At 39.7% G+C, this 20297-nt stretch overlaps 1 protein-coding gene across 1 annotated transcript; it reads left to right on the forward strand.

Annotated features, from left to right (window-relative positions):
• Positions 1 to 1390: 1390 nt before the first annotated feature.
• Positions 1391 to 12988, forward strand: zgc:114041 (uncharacterized protein LOC574425 homolog). Its single transcript, XM_052598743.1, has 4 exons — positions 1391 to 1592; positions 1746 to 1889; positions 3291 to 4067; positions 12819 to 12988. Exons 1-4 carry the CDS (start codon positions 1391 to 1393, stop codon positions 12986 to 12988), a joined length of 1293 nt encoding a protein of 430 aa, XP_052454703.1.
• The last annotated feature ends 7309 nt before the right edge of the window (positions 12989 to 20297 follow it).

The raw sequence follows: 20297 nt of genomic DNA on the forward strand, positions 1-20297 counted from the left end.
TTGCGACTGAATTAAATGTAAATGTTTGGGTGGGCAAAGCAGAAAAGGGGGAGGTAACCTTTCCCCTTATGACGACATAAGGGGAAGATTCCAGATCGGCCCGGCTGAGCTCTCGTTTTCTCAAAGGCAGAGCAGGACACCCAGGGCTTGGTTTACACCTATCGAAATTTCTAGCCCCTGGGGCACCATAAACAGGCTAGGGAAACTCATATTAATGTTAAAAAACCTCATAAAGTGAAATTTCCATGCCATGTGACCTTTAAAAGTATGCATCATCATTTTGAAATCCACTCTAAATCTGACCGGGAGCCAGTGCAGAGATTCTAACACTGGAGTAATATGACCTATAGTCATGAATCCTAATATGAATCCTAGTCACAGTTAATTTAATTTTGTACATATTGCAATTTATTAAGTGTAGATTTAGAAGAGTGTTACAATAGTCCAACCGTGAGATGACAAAGGAACTGATCAGCATTTCCGTGACTAAAATGTAACATAGGACGTAATCTTGCAATATATCTGAAGTGGAAAAAAGAGGTTTTAACACTGCTCTGGACAAAAGAATCAAAAGACATAGTTGCATCAAAGATAACTCCAAAGTTCTTCACTTGACTTTGGATTTCCAAGACAGAGCCGTCAAGAGTCAGGGACAGACAACCAGCTTTAGAAATTTGATAACGGGAACCAATGAGCATAGCTTCAGTTTTACCACCGTTCAAATACAAACAATAATTATCCATCCCTATTTTAATCTCAGATATTTAGTCAGACAAATAAGCATCGTCAAGGCGCTCATGAGGTTTTGAATGTATATAAATCTGCATGTCGTTTGCATACAAATGGTAATGAAGGCCAAAGCGGTCTCAAAAGATGCCCTAATTATGTGAAAAATAATGCATTTTTTTAAACGAAACATTAACACATGTTAGACTGCACCCCATAAACACAATCAAGTCTAGAATAAAAAAAACAGTGAACCAGTGAAATAAATACTAACATTCAGCACAACGCATTAAATTGATCAAAAGTGACATTAAAGATATATACAATGTAACAAAATATTTCTATTTTAAATAAATCAAAGAATTGAAAGTTCAAAAGAAGGGAATACAGCCTAGATCATTGGTTGAAATTTTGTAAAACTAAATAATGCAAAATAAATAAATAAATAAAGCTAGACATAAGTAATAAAACTAATAAAAATGAAAAAAATATATATTAAAATGGAAAATATATATATATATAAAAAAAAGATAATTCAAATTATGAATTAATACTATAGCAGTCTGTAAATAATATTAAAATAACTCTGGTATAGAGTTACACACCCCATTGTTGAAATTCTGCAGCAATATTTAACAGGTGAGAATCCACTGGCAGATTCAGCATGGAGAGGTACTTGAGCGATCCACCGGATGGTGGCTACGGCTGGGTCGTGGTCACCTCGGCCTTCTTCATCATGGGCCTGACCACTGCTGTTATTAAAAACTACGGCCTGTTTTTCCTTGAAATCCAAAGTCACTACAATGTCCTTACCAGTACTACCTCATGGGTGACCTCGACCACTATTGCTATGTTTCATTTGGGAGGTGAGGAATACTTTAATGTACTATCTTTTTCATTTAATTATCAAAATAAATTGCATGAATACTCTCAGAACAGGTATAACAAATTGTCTGAAACTGACATTTAATGATGACTCTAGACCTGCATAGAGAGACTTGTTTTTCTCATCTGTTTAGCTCCTCTTGCCAGTGCTCTCAGTATGCACCTGTCCCAGCGCGCTGTTATCATGGTCGGAGGGCTTCTGGCTGCCTCAGGAATGATTATCGCCTCTTTGGGCCTCAGTCTGCTTTGGATGTATCTGTCTATGGGTGTACTACAAGGTAACTTGTATAATTATGCAATTACAGCACACAGTGCTTTTGTCATTCATACAAGTGAAGGAAAATCTTATGCTGTGTTGAAAGCAGTAAGCCATCATGGTGTTATATTAATTTATGTTATGTTTATGATAATAAGTAAATTATATAAAATACATCATATATTATGTTGTTTTTTAATACATTGTTTTACAACATGTAGTTTTGGCTTTTAATTTTTTTTTATTTAAAGCATCACTATATAACTTTTTCTGTGTTCAAAATTTGCTAATTACATATAAGTATTGATTGACATGAATCGCCATATACATAAACTTGGAGAAGTAGTTCCAGTTAGCGTGTTCCTCCGCGGGATGCGTGCAGTTCGGTTTATTAACCACTAGTGTGCCAAAATGTACATAGTGTTGCTTTAATGAATGCTGTGCACTGTTGTATGCACTACCATATATAAATGAATTCAATTTGACGTGCGGTCTTTATGTAGTAGAGTAGTATGTTATTCTATGATGCTCACTTTACCTTAATCTAATCCAGAAACAAGCTGTATTATACAGTATTTCATAAATTAGTTATCTACGGTATGGATGAATGTGTGTGTCACTTAAAAATAAATGATCAAATTATTATTTAAAAATAATATTTTCTAATTGACAAACATACATATTTAAAAGATTATTTTAATATGTTGGATTATTTATTTATTTATTTATTTATTCCAAAGAATATACCTTTTTTTTTCAAAGATTTTCATACTTTTATTCAGCAGGGGTCCTTTAAAGTAATTAAATGTGACAGTAAAGACATTTATAATGTTACAAAAGATTTCTATTTCAAATAAATACTGTTCTTTTATATTCATAAAACAAACCAGAAAGTTAAATGTACTGTGATTTCCACAAAAAAAGGTTGGTTTCATCACTGATAAAAATAATAAATGTTTTTAGGTACCCAATCAGCATATTAGCATGATTACGGAAGGATCATGTGACACTGAAGACTGGAGAAATGATGCTGAAAATTAAGCTCTCCAATCACAGGAATTAATTACATTTGAAATATATTCAAATATAAAATCACTATTTTTGTAAAAAAAAATAAATAAATCACAGTCACACACACACACACACATACACACACACACACACACACACACACACACACACACACACACACACACACACACACACACACACATATATATATATATATATATATATATATATATATATATATATTGTAATAATTGTAATAATTTGAACTGTATCACTATTATTATTTATTATTATTTATTTGTTTATTTTTATTTAATGTTTTTATCAAATATATGCACCAATGATGAGTATAAAAGATATTCCAAAAAATAAATAAATACTTCTGAACTCAATGTTTTTTTTTATGATTTAGGTCTTGGCATCTCATTTTCTTGGATACAAGCTAACAGCATGGTCAGCCATTATTTCAAACACTGGCGTCCCATTGCCTATGCTATTGCTAGTTCTGGAGAGTGCGTCTTTGCCATGGGATTCAGTCCATTTTTCCAGTGGCTTATCAACAGCTATTCTTGGCAAGGGGCTCTACTCATCATTGGTGGTCTTCAGCTGAATCTGTGTGTGTGTGGTTCTCTGATGAAATCCCTCCCAGCTGCACAAACCTCTACCCAAGACAACTCGGTGCTGGACACAAAAGAGGAAAGCAGGAAATCAAAAAAAGCCACTTTCCAGTGCTCTCTCATTCAGAGGCCTGAGCTGCTGCTATATATCATGTTTGCCATCTTGGCTGCAGCAGGTTTCTTCATCCCACCTCTGTTTCTAGTGCCCTATGCCAATAGTTTGGGCATGGAGCAGTTCTGGGCGGCCTCGGCTCTGTCAGTGCTGGCATTAGCAGACCTGCTGGGCAGACTGGCATGTGGATGGGTGGCTAACCTGCGGCTCGTGAGAAACCTGAAGCTGCTGTCCATGGTGGTCACTGTGCTGGGGGTGGTGCTACTACTGCTTCCCATCGCACAGAGCTACTGGAGTATCCTAGTCTTTTCGTCACTCTATGGCTTCCTGTTCGGCTGCGTGGTGGCCATCCATGTGACAAGTATCGTGGATATTGTTGGACTGGAGGGCTTTGATAGCGCTCTAGGGCTCTTCATGCTGTTCCGGAGCTCTGGAGGATTTTTGGGCCCACCTGCTGCAGGTCAGTGCATGTCTTTAACTTTCAGGCATATCAGACTAAAGGTGCTTTCACACCAAGAGCGCTAGCTATAAAGATAACTATAACAATAACTATATTAATGTCCAAACCAATGAATGATAGTAGTATGTTTATAAGCACATGCTGCCGTTTTAGAGGAGTACAACATGAGAAACAAAATTTCCCTTGATCGTTTGACACAGAAGAGGTCTTTGTATGCTTAATACATCCTGCAAGTTTCATAACTCAAAATGTAAACTCAAAATTCTCATCAGAAATAAATTTTAAAAAAAGCATTTATGTAACAACCCTTAGAAAACTTGTTTTTGATCAGAGGGACAAGGTGAAATCCCCTGGGCACAATCTTTTGCATATGACTGCCTCCAGAGCAAGACAACTACGCCTATTTTTGCAACATTGCATCGTTGTCACGCACACAGGTGTGACACAATGTCATGCAGATGATGTGCCATTCCTGGTTGTGGAAAAACAACACTGCCGAAGGACCCAGACGTCAGGAAAAAATTTAATCAGTTTATTTGTAGCGAACATCCCAGTCACGTCAGTGCTAATTCACACATGTTTACAGTATATTTCACTGTTTTGAGGACAAATCTCAGTAAAATGCTGGCTTTGCCAGTTTTTAGTGAGCTAACCCTAAATAATTCAATCAGCATTTATTAATTTATTTACTAAATGTGTAAAAATGTATTAATGTATTTTTTATTAATTAATGTATTGTGTTTTGTGTTGCATCAGTATGACAATGGAAAGCCAAAGTTTAAATATATAAAGATATTGTCAGGGTTTTGCACTTGTTTTTGTTTCTTGTGTTTAGTGTCAGCACATGGCCTTGTTAGTTATTTTCTCAGTGACTACGTTTACAAGCTGTTAAAATTCGGGTTATGGTCGGGTTAAGGTCACTATTCGGGTTTCTGAAACATTCGGGATAACCCGTTTACATGCGTGAGCAGAGAGAGTTACTCCTGTATACATGGAATGTGTAATCAGTCGCCAATATCCCAATGTAAACGCACGGTTAGCGTCTGGACGTACGGACAATATTAAGACGCAGTATGCATCATTTCCGAGTCTTCTTCCTGTATCCAAAGACAACAACAACAACAGCAGCAGCAGGCGGATAATGAATAGTTTGGGGCAGATAGCACACACTAATAAAGAAATTGGTCTCCTCCTCGCTCCAAAAGTGTGGTGCTGTGCTGCATCTCGCCATGTTAACCTCGACTTGTTTACTTCCGCTATACTGCACGCGGGCTTTTTTTATGCGCCGTCTTTACTCAAAAGACCAAGATTCCTTGCGAATAGAACATGCGCAGAACACACATTTTGACAAGACCAAATATTCGGGTTAGAAAAGGGGTACCCCAGGTATGATATCCCGGTTTTTAAAATGAGCATATCCAGGTTTTTGCCAGTGTTTACATGGCTGTGCGCGACCGGGTTATTGCTAATATTCCAGTTTTGAACGGGTTATTGGCTGCATGTAAACATAGTCATTCATGTGCTCCTTTACCCCCTCCTCCTTGTTTCCTCTTTACCACACCCTCTTGTTAGCCTAGTTGGTCCAATTGTGCTCACCTGTCCCTTATGTATTTTCCTCCCTATTTATAGTGCACGTCTCCGTTCTCTCCATCAGGGAACGAGGGTTACATACGTAACTGAGACATTCCCTATCTGTCGGTCACTACGAGTTATGTCGACCGACAAATGGTGTCTTATGGAAAACGCCACAACCTGAACCTCGTCACAGCACTGTGGCGCTGCAATTGTTGACAAGCCCTGCCGTGCCACAAAAGCTACGCTTAAGGTCGTAACCTTCCCAAAGCCCCAGCGCAAATTCACTGACCTTGGTACCGAAGGGGCCAAAGGGTGAGTACATCGCTGCTGGAGAAGGCCACGCTGCTGTTCCGCCCACATAAAGTTAATGGAAGGGATTTCAACCTTCAGAGAAAGACTGCTTCAAATCTTCCCTATTTGTTCTTTCAGCTGGCAGACAATGGGGAAGCGAGCCTTAGGAAAAGGTCGCTACGGAGACCACATCCTACCCGTAGGGAGGTGACACGTGGGTAACCGATATAGACTGACCCGGGGGGCAGTACTACATATGGAAGGGGCAGGTCCTACCTTGGAGTAGGGATGGAACGGCTGCCAGAAGAGACTGACAGAACAGGTAGGAGGAGGCCAGAGGGCACGGCTCACCTTGGGAATGGTAAGCCAAGGCGATGGCATCCACTATCCAGTGGGCCAACCTCTGCTTAGAGACAGCCTTCCCCTTCTGCTGACCTCCAAAGCAGACCAGGAGCTGCTCAGAGCTTCTAATGCTCTGGGTGCGGTCCACTTATATGCAAAGCGCTCTTACTGGACACAGCAACGACAAGGCTGGATCTGCCTCCTCCAGGGGCAGCGGTTGCAGGTTCACCACCTGGTCTCGGAAGGGAGTGGTGGGAACCTTGGGCATGTATCCAGGCCGGGGTCTCAGGACAATGTGAGAGTAGGCCGGCCCGAACACAAGGCACTCTTCACTTACCGAAAATGCTCGGAAGTTCCCGACCCTCTTGATGGAAGTGAGCGTGATCAGGTGCGCTGTCTTGAGAGACAGGAACTTAAGCTCGACTGAATCCAGTGGCTCAAAGGGACCCCTCTGAAGTCCCGCCAGAACAATAGAGAGGTCCCAGGAGGGAATCAGGGGTGTCCTAGGAGGATGTAATCTTCTGGCACCCCTCAGGAACCTAACGATCAGGTCATGCCTCCCCAGGGACTGGCCATCTACTGCATCATGATGGGCTGCAATGGCAGCCACATACACATTCAGGGTGGAGGGGGACTGCCCACGCTCCAACCTTTCATGCAGGAAAGAAAGCACGACTCTGACTGTGCATCTCCGGGGGTCTTCTCGGGTGAGAAGAACACCAATTCGTGAACAGACTCCACTTCAGAGCATAGGCCTGCCTCGTAGAAGGGGCTCTAGCCTGAGTGATAGTGTCTACCACCGCTGGGGGCAGATCACTTAGGTCTGCCGAGTGCCGTCTAGAAGCCACACATGGAGGTTCCAGAGATCTGGATGCGGGTGCCAAATGGTGCCAAGCCCCTGAGAGAGGAGGTCTCTCCTCAGGGGGATGCGCCAGGGAGGGGCTGTCACGAGAAGCATGAGTTCTGAAAGCCAGGTCCCGGTGGGCCAGTAAGGCGCAACCAACAGGGCCTGTTCCTCGTCCTCCCTGACCTTGCACAGTGTCAGAAAGTAAGCTGTTGTGAGAGCGCATCAGCTGCACGATAGAGCTCCCCCGGGATGTGGACAGCGCGCAGCGACTTGAGCAACGTCTGACTCCAGAGGAGGAGATGGCGGGCGAGTTGAGACATGAGACGTGATCGTAGACCGCCCTGTTGGTTGATGTACGAAACAGCCGCAGTGTTGTCCGTGCGGACCAACATGTGCTTGTCCAGCAACAGCGGACAAAACCGTCGCAAAGCTAGATGCAGTGCCAGCAACTCCAGACAGTTGATGTGCCAAAGCAGTCGAGGTCCTGTCCAGTACCCTGAAGCTGCCTGCCCATTGCATGTCGCGCCCCAGCTCGAGTTGGAGGCATCTGTTGTGACAACAACGTGCCGGCAAGGTCCGACCAGGGGCTGAATAGGCGGCGACACATAGGTGTGATGGTGACACCTATGTGTATCCCGGCGCCATGCCCATCTTGGGACTCGGGAGTGCAACCATTGCTGAAGTGGCCTCATAAGAAGCAACCCGAGCGGCGTGACTGCGGCTGCGGATGCCATATGCCCCAGGAGCCTCTGAAGGTTTTTTTATCCATTCTGTCACAGATGGAGTTTCTGTTCCTTGCCACTGTCGCCTCTGCCTTGCTTAGTTGAGGTCACTTCATCTACAGCGATATCCTTGACTTGATTGCAAATAAATGCACTATTTAACTGAACAGAGATGACATCACTGAATTCAATGATGAACTGCCTGTAACTATCATTTTGCATTATTGACACACTGTTTTTCTGATGAATGTTGTTCAGTTGCTTTGACGCAATGTATTTTTTTTAAAGCGCTATATAAATAAAGGTGACTTGACTTGTTTATGAATTTCTTCCTGTGGCCCAGGAGGGTTTTTCAATAACCCCCTAGGGTCATTCTCAGTCAATTTTGGAACCTGGTCTAGAGGTGTCTAGTTGAATGGCCTAGTCAGAACCTCAAGTCACAGTCACAAGGGTATTCTTCCAAACCTCCCGGCCTATTTGACTTTGTTACTGAAGTTATACCAGCGACTGTTCTAGACTTTCATTTCACACCATCAGATGTCTACCCAATCAGTCGTGACAAGTCCCCCAGAGATCACTCCTGTCATGTCCACAGATGTTGTTAAGTGTCCAGAGATCACACCTTCAGAGGTTGTCCCTACCTACTTTGTCTGTATGGCCATACAAATTGTTCCTGCCTGTCTTGTCATGCCTACAGGGGTTGTTCCTGCCAGTTGAGTCCTGGCCATAGAGGGTGTTTCTATCTGTCAAATTATGGCCATATAAAATGTTCCTGTCTGTCTTCCTGGTTCCTGTGTCTTCGAAGGTTGCCCTTGCCAGTTGGGTAATGGCCATAGAGATGGTTCCTGTCTTGACAAGTCCTGAAGTGTTGTTCTTCCTTGTCATGTCTGGGCCATACAAAGTGTTCCTGCCTGTCTTCTTACTCCTATAAAGGTTGTTCGTGCCAGTTGGGTCATGGCCATAGAAGGTGTTCCTACCTGTCAAGTTAGGAATGTATATAAAATGTTCCTGTTATGTCCTCTGAGGTAGTCCTTGTCAGTTGGGTCATAGCCATGGAGATGTGTTCCCTTTTGTCTTGTCAAGCCCACTGAGGTTGTTCCTGCTAGAATTTGTGCCCACTGAGATCATACCAGACCAGCTGTCTGCTGCTTCTGACGAGTCCCTCGGAGAATGTTCCTACTAGTTTTCAGCCATCTGAGGAGGCTATCCTATCTGTTTTGTCCCATCCTTGAAGATTGTTCCTGTTTGTCTTAAGCCCATGGAGGTTGTTCCTGCTAGAAATTGCTAAATATTTGCAAATTGCATAAAAATACCTTTCTCAACATGAATAACTCAGGCCAGAATTTCACTTTTAGTTTTTAGTGAGCTAACCCGAAATAATTTAAACAGCATTTATTAACTAGATGTGTAAAAATTAATGTGTTTTTTTTTAATTAATGTATTGTGTTAATGTATTGTTGCATCAGTATGACAATGGAAAGCGAAAGTTTAAATATATATTTGTCAGGGTTGTGCTCTGTCACTGTTTTTGTTTCTTGTGTCTAGTGTCAGGACATGGCCTTGTTATCATCTTGACCGTGTGCTCCTCTAGCCCCTCTTTGTTTCCTCTTTACCACACTCTCTTGTTAGCCTAGTTGGTCTAATTGTGCTCACCTGCCCCTCATGTATTTTACTCCCCATTTATAGTGCACCTTACCCTTTTGTGTTTGCTGGTCCGTGGTCGTTTTCACCACCTCTGTCACTGTCTTGGTCTCGGTTTGTGGATGTGGCTGAATATGTGTCCATGTCTCCCGGCCTGGTTGGTCTTGTACTCTTGTTAGGCTAGTCCTTGTAGTTCCTTGTTCTTGTCTTGGTCCTTGTTTTAGTAATTTGTTTTGTTTTTTGCTTTTATTTGTAATATTTTAGTAATAGGGTTTGGTTTTATTATTCTGAGTTGGTTATTGTTAACTTCTTTTGTTACTTAACCTTTTATTAGTTAATTGGTTTATATTTTCCCTTGTCTTGAGTTTAATTTGTGTTTTTGTGGAGCTTTGTCCTGTCTAGTCTTGTGTTCGAGTTCCTGTCATATCCACCCTCTGTTGCCAAAGTATTCTGCCACTTGTTTCCTGAGGCCTTCCCTAGCTGTTCCGGTTTATTGTGTTCCTGTTGTGGTATCTTGTGCACTTCACCTCCCTCTTGTATCAGTTTTTTGTCAAACCCTTGTTATATCTCACTGCAGTTGGGTCCTCCTTCCTAGATCCTATATATTAACTATGTCTCAGCGTTACCATCTGGGCAGAACTATTGTTCCAGTCACCAAAGAAAGATTTGCAAATAACCTGCCTGATCGATCTCAACTGCTATTTGTACCCTAAATACACATGAATTAGACAAAATTTCATCCATTGCACCCTGCAGTGCTTGACAAATATAGGACAGGAAAAGCTAAATAAACTTATCACTGCATCTAAACCAACAACATGTTTATTAGATCCTCTACCCACTAAATTGCTGAAAGAGTTGTTACCTGTAGCCGAAGAACCGCTTCTCAATATTAACTCGTCGTTATCTTTAGGTCACGTCCCAAAGCCATTCAAGCTGGCGGTTATTAAACCTCTTATTAAGAAACAAAACTAGATCCTAGTGAACTGGCAAATTATAGGCCTATTTCAAATCTTCCATTTATGTCTACAATTTTAGAAAAAAATTGTCTGCTCAATTGAGCAACTTCCTGCAAAAAAATGATCTGTAAGAAGAATTTCAGTCAGGTTTCAGGCCCCACCATAGCACAGAAACTGCACTTATAAAAATTACAAATGACCTGCTTCTTGCGTCAGATCAAGGCTGCATCTCATTTCTAGTTTTACTTGATCTTAGTGATGATAAATTATCTAAGCTAACCGAGTGTGTTAAAAATTTAAAAGATTAGATGACCAATAATTTTCCCCAATTAAATTAGGATAAGAAAGAGATATTAATTATTGGACCAAAAAACACTACACAGAATCTTGTAGATTACAATCTGCAACTAGACGGATGTTCTGTTACTTCTTCTACAGTCAAAAATCTGGGTGTTATATTAGATAGCAACTTGTCTTTTGAAAATCATATTTCCCCATGTTACAAAAACTGCATTCTTCCATCTTAGAAACATTGCCAAGCTACAAAACATGTTGTCTGTTTCTGATGTAGAAAAGCTTCATGCATTCATGACCTCTAGACTGGACTATTGTAATGCACTTCTAGGTGGTTGTCCTGCTTCTTCAATAAACACGCTACAGGTAGTCCAAAATGCAGCGGCTAGAGTCCTTACCAGGTCAAGAAAATATGATCATATTACCCCAATTTTACAATCTCTGCACTGGCTACCCATTAAGTACCAGTTACAAATTATCGTTACTTACCTATAAGGCCCTAAATGGTTTAGGTCCTGCGTACCTAACTAACCTTATACCACGCTACAATCCATCACGCTCCCTAAGGTCACAAAATGCTGAACTTTTGGTAGTTCCTAGGATAGCAAAGTCCACTAAAGGAGGTAGAGCTTTTTCACATTTGGCGCCCAAACTCTGGAATAGCCTTCCTGAGAATGTTCAGGGTTCAGACACACTCTCTCTGTTTAAATCTAGATTAAAAACACATCTCTTTCACCAAGCATTTGAATAATGTATCTTAAATTGTGAGTGTAGTTGTATCTGATCAAATGTGCATTCTTATTCTTTAGCTTGGGTTAAACTAATTAATTTTACTTTGTTGGAACAGCAGCTGTGCTAATGATGTCTCTATTTGTTTCTATGTTTTGCCACGGGATTTACATCTTGTGGTAACTAGGATTTACACAAGCTCCAGTCTGGATCCAGAACACCTGAGAAGAGATGATGCTGACCCTCAGAGGACCTCAGATGATGCTAACCCTGAATCAACAACAGAACCAACTAATATTGCTACAAGTGTGACTGCATCATATAATAATTATTAATTATTAATAGTATTAATAATGTTCATCATCTGGCTGACTACGTCTTTTATTAATTTTTCTACAAATCCTGTCATACGTGCACAAACTGACAGTCACCACTTATAAGCTATTACTAAATATTGTAGAAAAGATTTTCTGTAAAGCTGCTTTGTAACGATTTGTATTGTAAAAAGCGCTATAAAAATGAACTTGAATTGAATATATATATTGAGGAAATTTCATGATGCATGGCAAAATTGAACAGAAGTCCTCATTAAAATTAGTCATTGTGATAGCAAATAGTTATACTTCTACTAGTGTCATTTTTTTAAAAATACGTAGGCTATATAAATACTGTAAAAATAACATAAATTGGTCTAAAATTATCCTTTTTAAGGTTTATATAAATTAATATTATTTAAATAGTAGTCCCCTTCGTATGTTCATCACTTTGCATGCTTTGATTTTTATACAACTTCAATTTCTGTATATGTAACTTTTTGCCCTTTGAAAAACTTTTGGTAAAAATGTGAGTTATATGTATGTCAAAGTCAGTTTGAATATTTTGCTGCATACTCTTTTAGACCCAAAAACTATTTTACAGTTGAATTAGTTAAATAGTACATTCTCCTTTTTTTTCTTTCTAATGCACCATGATGAGCCGGGCCAAGCAGGTAATTATGTGCAAATGTAGGTTTGCAAGTTGACAGAGATTCTCTTATCGTCATGAAGAGTCTATTGTTGCGTAACTTAGATTAAACATTTTTTGCAGCTTTTAACAACCATTTATTATGAGATGTTAAATATTATATTGGGTTCTTTAATTTCCAAAAGACTACAAAATTTAGATTTCTCATGATATGACCATTTTGAGATTTATTTTGAGCCATTATAAACTGCTGAACTAAGTATGGTTCAATTTCTAATGATGGTGGATCAGTAGAGAGGAAACAGACAATGCTAACAGCAGGTTTTGTCTTTATCCCAAAGGCTCTTTGTGTCCACTGTCATGTTCCTTTTGTGTATCTGTGTCACAGGCTGGCTGGTTGACTGGACTCGGGACTTCAGTGCTAGTTTCTACTTGTCTGGCATCTGCCTTGTCCTGGCTGGGATCTTCGTGGTGCTTGTTGACAGGCTGGTGGAGAAGAAAAAACACAAACTACCAGATTCATGTGCTGAGAATATCTATAGATCATCCGCTACTTAACGTGGAGAGTGCAAATGTTTAAAAGCCATTGAATATAATTTTACTTTTGTTATATGAACTTTTATTTAAAGCTATATTATTATTAATGTTTTTACTTTTTTTAAAAAGCAACAGGTATTTTATGATCTCAGTCTCTCACCCTATAAGTTCCAGAGAGAGAGATAGGGATGCTCGTGTTGGTGCAGTGGATAAGACACATGCCTCTGGTGTGCCGGGTTCGAATCCACCATGAGACACTAATGTTTCACTGAGCAAGACACCTACAGAGGTGTTCGACCTCTGACATAAATAGCAGTTGTCAGTCACTTTGGATAAAAGCGTCAGCTAAATGAATAAGTGTAATATAAATGTAAACCCCTTTAGGCAGGTGGGGCCCAAATGGGTCTGTCATGAATTGCCCAGTTACGATCTCACATAACACGGCTGGATCCTTTTGGGGCCCAAATGAGTCTGACATGAATTGCCCAATTAAGACCCATGCAGTACCCTTACAGGTTCCACTTTTAGTACGTCTGGGCTTCCACGGCTTGCCCCAATATGGATCCCCGGTGCAAGCCCATAATGGGGCCCACTTTTGCCGCCCATGAAGCCCTCATCTGGGCCCCACATGTCATTGCTGGCTGGGGTAGTATAAGACTGTGGCGTCAGTCACATTTCAAGCCAGTAATAGTTCCCAAACAATGACAAGAAACGCTGTTAGAGCCTGTTTCTGCCCTTAGAAATAATTAAAGAAGCACTGAGTGCAGATGCAGCTTATTATTTCTTCACTTACAGTGCAAGCATTCATATATGATTAGCCTACTTCACAGTATCTGAAAGCAATATAAATAGTCAGATTTTTTAGGTTGATGTGCATGGCAATTATTACAAATGACATGTTCATAGAAGCTACATACAAGTAAAGTGGCATCTGCAAACAAGTTATATCCTTTTCATAGTCTCAGGGTCATTTTTGAAGTTTTATTAAAAAATATTGCAAACTTCTTTCTTTGAAATGTTAAAGGTGGATTGGTTTATGTCACTATTTAAAGTATTGTTTTTCATTCTATTATGCCACATTTTTCTCTATGTGTTTTCCTTTCTACTCTGCATATGTGGTGTAAATTGTGTGTATATACACTGAGCTTTGGAATCACAAAGATGCCCTAGAAATGAAGAAATCTGCTTATATGGACAAAGTTGACAAATATTCCTGAATCCTGTTCAAATGTTCAGGTTTATGAAAAACACTATTGAATGTTTATATCATGTGGATATCATTACTTTACTTATATCACCAGATTCTGTGTTTGTGATGTAATGTACCATGAACGGTGGAATCCTGCCATGTGATTTAATGTAATGGTATTTTTGTGTTTTAGAACTTCCCTAAAAATTAAACACACATTCCAAAGTTAATTAAAGTCTGTTTATGGTGTCTGAATTTGTGGTGATGACAAGACTTGCTGTGCCTTACCTGGAAGTGACAATCAGGAACTCTGTGGTATTTACTTAAATTTTCCCATCACATTGAATTTAATTAGCAGTAGAATATCATATTTAGGTTAATCAGATCAGATTTTTTTCTGAATGGCAGTGTTTAAGAGGTTTTGTGAGTGGATATAAATGTAATTTGTTCACCCTTTAAGTTTTATTACATGCAAGAATTAAATTGTTGACAGCAGCATGTTTTTTTATATGTTTAGGATATGTTTTAAGCTGAGGGTATCACTAGTTTAGGATCTAGCTGCCCTATCACTAAATGACTATGGCAAGCCTTTGTAACATTTAATCTATAAGCTGTACTAGTATCTTTTTTCATGTTACTAGAACTTATTTTTTAGACACTAGTATCTTTTACATTAAGTACTAGTGCTTATTCGTGAACTACTAGTGCTTATTCTTTAGGTACTAGTACTTAATCATTAGATACTAGTTATTCCAATAGTGACTAGTATTTAATAAAACTATTTGTGTTAACAAAAATAGAACTATGTAGTACTTATATTTTAGTTACTAGTAACTTTTTAGACCAGAGATATCCTGAACTTAATAGATTTGAACTATTTTTCCTCCAGTAAAAACAATGAATATCATACACGAGCTGTATGTAAACTTTATTTATTTGTTTATTTTTTTCACTTACAGTCATGCCCAAAAATATGGTAATTATGATCAAAGAAGGCTGTCAAAATTAATCTGCATTGTTAATCCTTTTTATCTTTCATTTTAAAAATTCCCAAAAAACTAACCTTCATTGGATAATAAGAATATGAAATGGGGGAAATATCTTTATGAAATAAATATTTTTCTCTAATACACATTGGCCAAAATTAAGAACACCCCTAGAAATTCTTATGAGTAAAATAACTCTAAATTATATTCCCAGTCATATTCACAATTTTGAGCACTCCAGCATTATTATAAACATGAAATGATCCAGCCATTGCTTCCTGTTTCACAGAAATATAAAGAGGAGGGAAAACAAAGCCCAAATGCACTTAATCATCCATCACAATGAGAAAAACCAAAGAATATATTTTTGATGTTCGGCAAAAGATAATTGAGCTTCACAAATTAGAAAGTGACTTTAACAAATGAGCTAGAGCAGTGAAAATTCCCATTTCCACCATCAGGGTGGAATTTCCAATCAACAGAAAATGTTATGAATCTGCCTGGAAGAGGATGTGTGTCTATATCGTCCTAATGCACGGTTATGAGGTCAGTTTGAGTGACTAAAGACTCTCCAAGGATCACAGCTGGTGAATTGCAGAAAATAGTTGAGCCTCGGGCTCAGAAAACCTTAAAGAAAAATTGTCAAACTGCACCTACATCACCACATGTTTAAAGTGACAGTGAAAGTGACATTACATTCAGCAAAGTATGGTGACCCATACTCAGAATTCGTGCTCTGCATTTCACCCATCCAAAGTGCACACACACCGTGAACACACACTCGGAGCAGTGGGCAGCCATTTATGCTGCGGCGCCCGGGGAAGCAGTTGGGGGTTCGATGCCTTGCTCAAGGGCACCTCATTTGTGTTATTGCTGGCCCGAGATTTATGGAGATTTATGGGATTTCTCTTTAGGAGGGTTACAAGAAAAGTTATCCTAGCTCATCCAAAAACAAACTAAAGCATATTAATTTATAAGACATGACTGGTACTTCAAATGGGACTGGCTTCCATGGTCAGATGAAACTAAAAAATTAGCTGTTTAGCAGCAAACACCCAAGATGGGTTTGGTGAACACAGAAATAAAAAGTAACCCATGTGTACAATGAAATATACTGCTGTATTTTTGATGTTGTGGGGCTATATTTCTGCTGAAGGTCCTGGACATCTTGTTTAAATACATGGCTTTGATTATATAAAATACTAACATATAAAAAATCAAAAAGTGACTGACTCTGTTAGAAATCTTATAATGGGCCATGTTTGCATCTTCCAACCATACAATAATCCAAACACAAACCTCAAAAACAACACAAAAATGGGTCACTGGGCACAAAACCAAGCTTCTGCTTTAGCCCTTCCAGTCCTCTGACCTGAACCCTACAGAAAATGAGAGGAGTGAACTGAAGAGGAGAAGCTTGGAATCTGAAGGGTCTGGATTCATTTTCACAGCCTTCTTTGATTATATTTACCAAGGGTGTCCATATTTTTTGGCATGACTGTAGCACTGGTGCTGCAGACACTGAATGTTTTTACATTAATATTCTCTACAGGACACACTGGTGCTGCAGTCACTGAATATTTCTACATTCATGTTCTGTAAAGGACACACTGGTGCTACAGACAATGAATGTTTTTACATTAATATTCTCTACAGGACACACTGGTGCTGCAGTCACTGAATATTTCTACATTCATGTTCTGTAAAGGACACACTGGTGCTGCAGACACTGAATATTTCTACATTCATGTTCTGTAAAGGACACACTGGTGCTGCAGTCACTGAATATTTCTACATTCATGTTCTGTAGAGGACACACTGGTGCTACAGACACTGAATATTTCTACATTCATGTTCTGTAAAGGACACACTGGTGCTGCAGTCACTGAATATTTCTACATTCATGTTCTGTAGAGGACACACTGGTGCTGCAGTCACTGAATATTTCTACATTCATGTTCTGTAGAGGACACACTGGTGCTGCAGTCACTGAATATTTCTACATTCATGTTCTGTAGAGGACACACTGGTGCTGCAGTCACTGAATATTTCTACATTCATGTTCTGTAAAGGACACACTGGTGCTGCAGACACTGAATATTTCTACATTCATGTTCTGTAAAGGACACACTGGTGCTGCAGTCACTGAATATTTCTACATTCATGTTCTGTAGAGGACACACTGGTGCTACAGACACTGAATATTTCTACATTCATGTTCTGTAGAGGACACACTGGTGCTGCAGTCACTGAATATTTCTACATTCATGTTCTGTAAAGGACACACTGGTGCTGCAGTCACTGAATATTTCTACATTCATGTTCTGTAAAGGACACACTAGTGCTACAGACACTGAATATTTCTACATTCATGTTCTGTAGAGGACACACTGGTGCTGCAGTCACTGAATATTTCTACATTCATGTTCTGTAGAGGACACACTGGTGCTGCAGTCACTGAATATTTCTACATTCATGTTCTGTAGAGGACACACTGGTGCTGCAGACACTGAATATTTCTACATTCATGTTCTGTAAAGGACACACTGGTGCTGCAGTCACTGAATATTTCTACATTCATGTTCTGTAGAGGACACACTAGTGCTACAGACACTGAATATTTCTACATTCATGTTCTGTAAAGGACACACTGGTGCTGCAGACACTGAATATTTCTACATTCATGTTCTGTAAAGGACACACTGGTGCTACAGACACTGAATATTTCTACATTCATGTTCTGTAGAGGACACACTAGTGCTACAGACACTGAATATTTCTACATTCATGTTCTGTAGAGGACACACTGGTGCTGCAGTCACTGAATATTTCTACATTCATGTTCTGTAAAGGACACACTGGTGCTGCAGTCACTGAATATTTCTACATTCATGTTCTGTAAAGGACACACTGGTGCTACAGACACTGAATATTTCTACAGTCATGTTCTGTAGAGGACACACTGGTGCTACAGACACTGAATATTTCTACAGTCATGTTCTGTAGAGGACACACTGGTGCTGCAGTCACTGAATATTTCTACATTCATGTTCTGTAAAGGACACACTGGTGCTGCAGTCACTGAATATTTCTACATTCATGTTCTGTAAAGGACACACTGGTGCTACAGACACTGAATATTTCTACATTCATGTTCTGTAAAGGACACACTGGTGCTACAGACACTGAATATTTCTACATTCATGTTCTGTAAAGGACACACTGGTGCTACAGACACTGAATATTTCTACATTCATGTTCTGTAAAGGACACACTGGTGCTGCAGTCACTGAATATTTCTACATTCATGTTCTGTAAAGGACACACTGGTGCTGCAGTCACTGAATATTTCTACATTCATGTTCTGTAAAGGACACACTGGTGCTACAGACACTGAATATTTCTACATTCATGTTCTGTAAAGGACACACTGGTGCTGCAGTCATTGAATATTTCTACATTCATGTTCTGTAAAGGACACACTGGTGCTGCAGTCATTGAATATTTCTACATCCATGTTCTGTAAAGGACACACTGGTGCTGCAGTCACTGAATATTTCTACATTCATGTTCTGTAAAGGCTACATCCATGTTCTGTAAAGGACACACTGGTGCTGCAGTCACTGAATATTTCTACATTCATGTTCTGTAGAGGACACACTGGTGCTGCAGTCACTGAATATTTCTACATCCATGTTCTGTAAAGGACACACTGGTGCTGCAGTCATTGAATATTTCTACATTCATGTTCTGTAGAGGACACACTGGTGCTACAGACACTGAATATTTCTACATTCATGTTCTGTAGAGGACACACTGGTGCTACAGACACTGAATATTTCTACATTCATGTTCTGTAAAGGACACACTGGTGCTGCAGTCATTGAATATTTCTACATTCATGTTCTGTAAAGGACACACTGGTGCTACAGACACTGAATATTTCTACATTCATGTTCTGTAGAGGACACACTGGTGCTGCAGTCATTGAATATTTCTACATCCATGTTCTGTAAAGGACACACTGGTGCTACAGACACTGAATATTTCTACATCCATGTTCTGTAGAGGACACACTGGTGCTGCAGTCACTGAATATTTCTACATCCATGTTCTGTAAAGGACACACTGGTGCTGCAGTCACTGAATATTTCTAGATTCATGTTCTGTAAAGGACACACTGGTGCTGCAGTCACTGAATATTTCTACATTCATGTTCTGTAAAGGACACACTGGTGCTGCAGTCACTGAATATTTCTACATTCATGTTCTGTAAAGGACACACTGGTGCTACAGACACTGAATATTTCTACATTCATGTTCTGTAAAGGACACACTGGTGCTACAGACACTGAATATTTCTACATTCATGTTCTGTAAAGGACACACTGGTGCTACAGACACTGAATATTTCTACATTCATGTTCTGTAAAGGACACACTGGTGCTGCAGTCATTGAATATTTCTACATTCATGTTCTGTAAAGGACACACTGGTGCTGCAGACACTGAATATTTCTACATTCATGTTCTGTAGAGGACACACTGGTGCTGCAGACACTGAATATTTCTACATTCATGTTCTGTAAAGGACACACTGGTGCTGCAGTCACTGAATATTTCTACATCCATGTTCTGTAAAGGACACACTGGTGCTGCAGTCACTGAATATTTCTACATTCATGTTCTGTAGAGGACACACTGGTGCTGCAGTCACTGAATATTTCTACATTCATGTTCTGTAGAGGACACACTGGTGCTACAGACAATGAATGTTTCTACATTCATGTTCTGTAAAGGACACACTGGTGCTGCAGTCATTGAATATTTCTACATTCATGTTCTGTAGAGGACACACTGGTGCTGCAGTCACTGAATATTTCTACATTCATGTTCTGTAAAGGACACACTGGTGCTGCAGTCACTGAATATTTCTACATCCATGTTCTGTAAAGGACACACTGGTGCTACAGTCAATGCATGTTTCTACATTCATGTTCTGTAGAGGACACACTGGTGCTGCAGACACTGAATATTTCTACATCCATGTTCTGTAAAGGACACACTGGTGCTACAGACACTGAATATTTCTACATCCATGTTCTGTAGAGGACACACTGGTGCTACAGACACTGAATATTTCTACATCCATGTTC

Source organism: Carassius gibelio, chromosome A5, assembly GCF_023724105.1.
Source record: "Carassius gibelio isolate Cgi1373 ecotype wild population from Czech Republic chromosome A5, carGib1.2-hapl.c, whole genome shotgun sequence".
NCBI classification, from domain to species: domain Eukaryota; kingdom Metazoa; phylum Chordata; class Actinopteri; order Cypriniformes; family Cyprinidae; genus Carassius; species Carassius gibelio.